The 7019-nt window shown below is 44.9% G+C and overlaps 1 protein-coding gene across 1 annotated transcript in view; it reads right to left on the bottom strand.

The window, feature by feature from the left end:
• Positions 1-2387, bottom strand: part of Sec61a1 (SEC61 translocon alpha 1 subunit) — a 15397-nt gene extending 13010 nt beyond the window's left edge. Inside the window, exons 1-2 of the mRNA XM_028782971.1 lie at positions 2248-2387; positions 1933-2000 (exon numbers count right to left, since the gene is read on the bottom strand). Of these exons, the coding sequence (XP_028638804.1) occupies positions 1933-2000; positions 2248-2254 (75 nt within the window). The 5' untranslated portion in view covers positions 2255-2387. The remainder of the gene's footprint in view (positions 1-1932; positions 2001-2247) is intronic.
• Between the last annotated feature and the right edge of the window lie 4632 nt (positions 2388-7019).

The following is a 7019-nucleotide window of genomic DNA, read 5'->3' on the forward strand; positions in this document are numbered from 1 at the left end:
GAAAGAAAGAAAGAAAGAAAGAAAGAAAGAAAGAAAGAAAGAAAGAAGAAAGGAGGGAGGGAGGGGGAAGGAAGGAAGGAAGGAAGGAAGGAGGGAAAGAAAGAAAGAAAAAAAGAAAGAAAGAAAGAAAGAAAGAAAGAAAGAAAGAAAGAAAGGAAGAAAGGAAGGAAGGAAGAAAGAAAGAGGCTCCAACAAGCACTGGCTTGGTGTGCAAGCTGTCATGTCCTCTGGGTATAGTCACTCCTGGAAAGACACAGTATTGGACCCCACAGGTGGTGTGAATTCCAAGGTCAGACCCTGCAGAGGCAGCTGGGGGCTCAAGAACACTTTTCTCTCAAGAACACTGCCTTTCCAACATGTCATTCTATCACACCAAGAACTCAGCACCTAACAAGGGTGAAGCAACACCATTTCACAGGAATCATAGACAAGCTAGTAATGAATGTGTACACGTACTACCTATTGTGATAATGGACACCAGATACTGGGCCTCGTGTCCACCACTAGCCACTTTCCCAGCCTATGTAACGATATTGTTAGAAAAAAAGGAGACATATTGTTCAAGACTATTTTAAATGAGAAAGACTCTTCTGGTCAATCTAAGAGCAAAGCATCAACGATTTTTGTCTAAGTCCTGAATCTTCTGCCTCTCGAATATCTGCAAACTCACCCTCATTTGGTACCACGATTTGCCCTCTCCTGCAAGGGCTCCCAAGCCACACCCCAGGCCCATCCCTTCTGCTAAGACCATTTCTTATATGGCCACCTCACTCACCCGAGCCTTTACATTTACAATCAATAAGAATTGCACATAATAACCTACCATCCAAGTACACTAATGCAAGCTAGAAATCTTTCCCATACCCTCAAGGCAACTTCTAGTCCTCATTCAAAACTCCCATCAGACATACTCCCCACCTGGGCCAGTTCACACACACACACACACACACACACACACACACACACACACACAGAGAGAGAAACACACACACTTCCCATTTCTCTTGTTCTGCCAGGCCAAGGTCATAGGACCATGAAGAAAGACCGTAAAGGGACTTGGGCTTCTTGGCCCTCGAGCTGGAACCTTTGCACTGAGGTGGTACAGGTGAAGCTTTACACATCATCCTGTCAAAGGCAGCAAGGGTACTATAAGGCATTTGTATAAAACTATCTGAAGTAAAAAATTAGGAGCATACACTAAGTATCCATGTGAACACCAGCTACAAATGCCAGATGTGAATGTATGACACAGTCTGAGAAAACAGGGACACAAAGTGGATTTACTGTTTTCTGTAACCCACAGGCCTGGATTCTCCTTCATCGGACAATCTCACAGAAGGAACATTTTATTCTTGGGCTGAAGCTGACTGCCATAGAAATTCTGAGTAAGATTCACACAGTGCTACATTTTTCTCCTTCCTTGTTTTAGCGCACCTGCTGTCAATGGCAGCAGACCTCACTAGTGCATTTAAACTTGATACTGGGGCAGCATACGTTAAAAAAAAAATACCAACACGTTCATATCGATTACACGACTGGCTTTTTCCTTTGGAAACTAGATACTAAAGTCACTTCCCACATTAAACAAACACCCATGATTTGCTCCTGCTGGAGGTGAAGAACAGAGCGGAGGGGAACTCAATCTGGGATCCTGAGGTCTTACTCAATCACTGCTCAGACTCACTTTCGGACTAGGCAAACCTGAGGCTTTGTTAACCACTATCCACTAAAGATGCTCCAAATGAGACACGGTGTCGTGAGAATTCCCACACAACCAGGTCACCTTTCAACGACTCCCGTGAGTATCCCAGCAAACACAACTACACTCCAGAGGGGCAGTTTCCATTCGGTGAGCTGAGGCCATTTTTAATTGTTCTGTAAACTCCCAGCGCCCAGTTTTGCAAGGCTTCTTTGACCATCTGGGGAACTTACCTTTCTCTCTGGCTTCTGAATTTCCGGCAAGATGACACAGAATGGCTTGATGACTTCCAGAAATTTGACTTCGATGGAAAAAAACAGAAAGAGAAAGAGTTAGGAACAGAGTAACTTGAGGGCATCCGTGGGAGCCGGACACGATGAGAGCCGGGCGTGGGCGTGCGGGGACCTAGAGGGCTCCGTTTAGGGGCGCGGGGACTAGTCCCTTGGGCAGGCCGCGTTCCGCCAGGATCAGGCAGCACGGCCAGCGAGCGCCCAAGGCGGGAAAGGAGACGCGTCCTGGCTGCGCCGGGGTGGCCCCAGGAAACTTACTCGCCATGGCGGCGGCTGATCTGACTACACGTCCTGTCTCGACTGCGCTCCACTTCGAGTGAGGAGACGCTGATAGCTCTGGAACGCGCTTCCTCAGCCGAGAGACACGTCAGTGATAGCCCGGCGGCGAGCAGCGCGGCGAGGCGGGGCCGGGGATGGGCCACCGGCCGCTTCCGCTTCCTGCCACGCGCGCCCGCCTCGCCGCCTTCGCCAAGACCACAACTCCCGGCATGCAGCAGGAGCAGAGAGGCTGTCGGGAAGACGACTGTCGGGCCACGCCGGAACTGGGTGTGTGCAGCTGCGCAGACTCGCCCGGAAATGAGGACAAAATCAAGCCGGGTTGCTTGTTGCCGCTTTACCGTGGTTATGGCTTTACAAAGCAGGCTATTCGGCCTTCCAGATCGGTGGCCCTCAGTGCCAGTGATAACACGTCACGACCCAGTATGCCTCGGCTGCTGCGTGAGACGCGCGACAGAACAGCCGGGTGTTGAGTCCTGCCCTGCATGTCTCCTGTCCTGGGTGTTACGGGCTGCTTCTGAAGATGCCTAAGCTCATGCGTTTGAGGACGTTCGGCGGAGGCCGAGTCTGGCGGCTCTGTGTGGGATTTGGCGCAGCGCATTCTGATAAGGCCTTTGGAATTGGAGAGTTAGGAGAGATGAAGAAACCAAGCCAAGCCTTGCTGCTCCAGATCTTCAGAGAAAGGAATACTGTTGGGCTGGAGGAAAGGGTGTGTGAAGGGGACTGGGCAAGGTGGGGCAACGTGAAATTTGCTTTTTAGAAGGATCTCTGATCTCAGTGCACTATGCTGTCAGAAATAGACTAATTGCTGTGCGCCTTGAGTGCTGGGTTTCATGCAGCCAAATCTTGACTTCAACGGAGACGTTTGCGGTGGTCGCGTCTTTAGAAACACTCTAGACAGCCAGCCCTACGTTATTAATAGGCCATTTGGATTTAATTTGTCATTAAGTTGCATGTGCTTACACAAGTACTGATGGATTTAGGAAAGGCACTCATTCAATATACATAGCACAATGTAAGGTTTTTGTTTTGATTCTTTAAAATAGGTCTCCTTAGGTAGCCCTTAATACTGCTGTGTAGACTAGGTGGTCTTCAGATTCCCAGAGATCCATTTGACTCTGGCTCTGAGTGCTGGGACTAGCTGTGCATGTGCCACCACACCAGGCCACAGTGAGCGATTTTTGAAACAAATGTGTGGTGTTTTTGCATTTACACATTTTAAAGATTTTATTATTAAATAATAGAAACAGATACCTAGAAGAGACAGAAAATCTAAATGAAGTTTTGGTTAAGTATTTCTTTGCAATTTATTGTTTCTGTGCTCATGTAAGTATGATCACAGGTGCCCTTTGAAGATAGAAGAGGGAGCCACCTGACAAGGTATTGGAAATTGAACTCAGGTCCTTTGGAAGAACAGCAAGTGATCTTAAGTGCTGAGTCATCTTTCCATCCCCTTGATAATGGTATTTTAAAATACAATAAACATGAATCTTGTTAATCTTCAGGACAATGAAGAAGTTAAAGTAGTAATGGATTCCTGACCTCAGCTTGGTTTGATACTCACAAAATAAAATCTGTATTTTACAAAATGAAGTTCTGGAATAAAAATGTAGCTTGATTTTTTTTTCCTTCTCCCCAACCAAGGGAGATGATACGTTGGTGATACGATACAAAGAGTTGAATACAGAAGTTTTGCTGGAAAGTGAAAGTAGGGTGCTGGAGAGATGGCTCAGCAGTTAGGAAGACCCAGGTTCAGGTCCCAGCATGCACATAGCAGCTCACAACCATCTGTGATTTCAGTTCCAGGTGGTCTGACACCTCACACAGATATACATGGAGGCAGAACTCCAGTGTACATAAGATTTAAAAAGAAAAGTTCAAATAGAGCTGAGACTAACTCCCTTATCAACAAACTCCTTGTCTAATATGTAAGGCTCCATGCTCAGTGCTCACAAACATAACACCTACCACAAAGATTACAGTGCTGCATATTTATATGTTTCTTCAAAATACTGTTAAAACTTGGGGTTTGAGTGAAAAGTTCTAATTATCAATGAGAAGAAAAATCTAAGAACGTAAGTTTCATACATCAAATATTTCAAGAATAAAGACTCCCTACAATCTGACCTGGTGACTTAGGCCTTCAGTCCCAGAATTCAGGGGCTGAGGGAAGAAGGTCAGTAGTTCAAGGACAGCCTGGGCTACAAGACACTGTCTCCAGACAAAACCTCTAAACAAGAAAGAGTTCCCAGCATGTTACTATGTGAAGGAAAAGACAGGCCAAGGCAGGTCTGAAGTGTTTCCGTGCAGTGTGATGGTCTGAATTCAGTCCTTGGAACCTACACAACGAGAAATCCAACTCCACGTGCACACATCCAATGCCTTGACACTCCCCACTTGCCTGTGGGTTTTTTTTTCCTTTTTTTTTTTAAGGGTGTAGTTTGGTGTCATATCTGGAAAAATAAATAAAAAAAAGTTTCAGAAGGAACTGTCAGAATTTTTAGCACTATTATAAAAGTGAGTCAAGCATTTTCATGAAAATGTTTTAACACAACAATGTATTGTGGACTCAAATTTTCTTTCTAATTCATGTAAACAGGATAGTTGGAAACAAGTGGAAGAGGGTATAGAAAAACAGGTATACTACTTGAAAAATAAAATCAATTCTAAGTGAAAAATTTGGAATTTCTAATAGATGATATGAAAATGTAATGACGAAAGTAGTTAGTGATAATGAGCCTTTTAGTCTCCATTTCTTTATTGGAGAAGCAGAAAGGACTGTGGTTCGGGATGAAAGCCCAGGCGTGGAGCACACTAGACACTTTGCCCCTGAGCTGTCTGTATCTCCGGCCCTGGACTTCTTTAATACTTTATTTTTTGTTTATTTTTGAGATTACAATATATCATTTCTCCCTTCCTCCAAACCCTCCTTTATGTACCTCCTTTCTCTGTTTCAAATTCATGGCTTCATTTTTCATTAATTGTTACGTGACTATTGTATATACATATATATTCTGAAATAAAACCTGCTCAGTATGTATATCACTTGTATGTATGCCTTCAGGGCTAACTACTTGGTATTGGATAACCACTTTGGGGACTACCCCTGGGGAAGACAATTTTCTTCTGCTCTTGGTATTCCTTGGTTGCCTGTAGTTCTTTGAGGCCTCTTGGTCTCTTCCTCCATGCACTTTGGCATGTCTACCATTCAACTCCTGTTTAGGTGCTCATGTTAATGAGACTATGGGTCCATGGACTTCTTAGAGTCCCAAAATGGCTCCCAGCTTATGCAGACACTGGATTAAGAGGGAACAAAAGGGTGACTGGTGTGCAGTTGTTGGCACTGGTAAAATACATAGAGTGGATGCACATTGATACATTTGCTCATGAGTGTGCAGAGGATCCTTCGGGGCCCCTGTGGTCTCCAAGGAAGATGACTACCCTCTGGGGAACTACTGTGATGTGTTCTCAGTCACTACAGAACTACTGGAACTCTGAAAAATGGAAACATTGCTCATGGAATCCTTTCACTCAGCCTTGTGTGTGAACTTTGTGCAATCCCTTGTTTTCCTTGCTCTGTAATCTACAATCAGTCATTCTGATGTTGGTGACACATTTCAGATTGGGCCATTTCTCAAAAACTGCTGTGGATATTTCCGTGCATATCTTTGGGAAGCCATGTTTTTATTTCCGTTGAGTTTTTTCTAGGAATTACTGAGTCTGGATATGTAGTCATTATTCCAAAAGATCATGCATTCAGCTAGAGTCTATAGTATTGTATTAGAAGAGGTTAGAGAGACCATGGGAGAAATCAGTCTTCTGGAAGCTACACCTCCCCACCCCCCAGGGTTCAGATTTGTAGATCGCCACACTTCTACCCCCAAGCTTGCCCCCAGCTCTGCCCTCCTGGTTGCTCCCTCATCCTGCCGCTGGGTCTTCTCTCCACTTTGCTTCTCACCTCCCAACCTTGGCTTGGAACACGCATGTCCTGCTCAGCTCCTGAAGCTCAGCACAGATGTTACCACCTATACCTAGCCTCTCTCACACCACTGAGTTGGGACCAGTTTCCTTATGCCATCTGCTTCTTTGGCTGATGTAACCTGAGCAAACTCATGGAACACATTTACTTTGTTAAAATTACCTCATGGTGGGCTGGAGAGATGGCTCAGTGATTAAGATAACTTACTGCTCTTATAGGGGACCTTAGTTAAGTTTCCAGCACCAACATCAGGCAGCTCATAACTGCCTCTAATTCCAGCTCTAGGAGATACGACATTCTTTTAGCATGTGTGGGCATGTGCACAGGGAAATAATTAAAAACAAAAGCTCAAAGCCAGATGTGGTAGAATGTGGTTTTAGTGCCAGCACTTGGGAGGCAGAGACAGGAAGATCTCTTAGTTTAAGGTCAGCCTGATCTACATAGTGAAGTTCAGGTCAGCCAGTGCTAAACAGTGAGAGCCTGTCTCAAGCAGCAACAAAACACATATGAACTCTCCATATGTGTTCTCAAGAACAGAGAGGTAACCTCGTCAATAGTATTTACAAAGCCCAACAGGTGAAAACATGAGTTAATAACTCAAAGAGGAAAGATCTGGAGTCACTAGTAGCCTTGCCATTGTAAGAAAATACCCAAGGACAAGAGCTTATTAAAAAAATGGGGGGGGGGGAGGGATATTTTGGCCAATGGTCTTGGAGGTTTAATCCATGCCACAGGTTTAATTGTCCATCCACAGGTTTAATTGTCCATCCACAGG

Source organism: Grammomys surdaster, unplaced genomic scaffold (assembly GCF_004785775.1).
Source record: "Grammomys surdaster isolate TR1022 unplaced genomic scaffold, NIH_TR_1.0 948, whole genome shotgun sequence".
In the NCBI taxonomy this organism is placed as follows: domain Eukaryota; kingdom Metazoa; phylum Chordata; class Mammalia; order Rodentia; family Muridae; genus Grammomys; species Grammomys surdaster.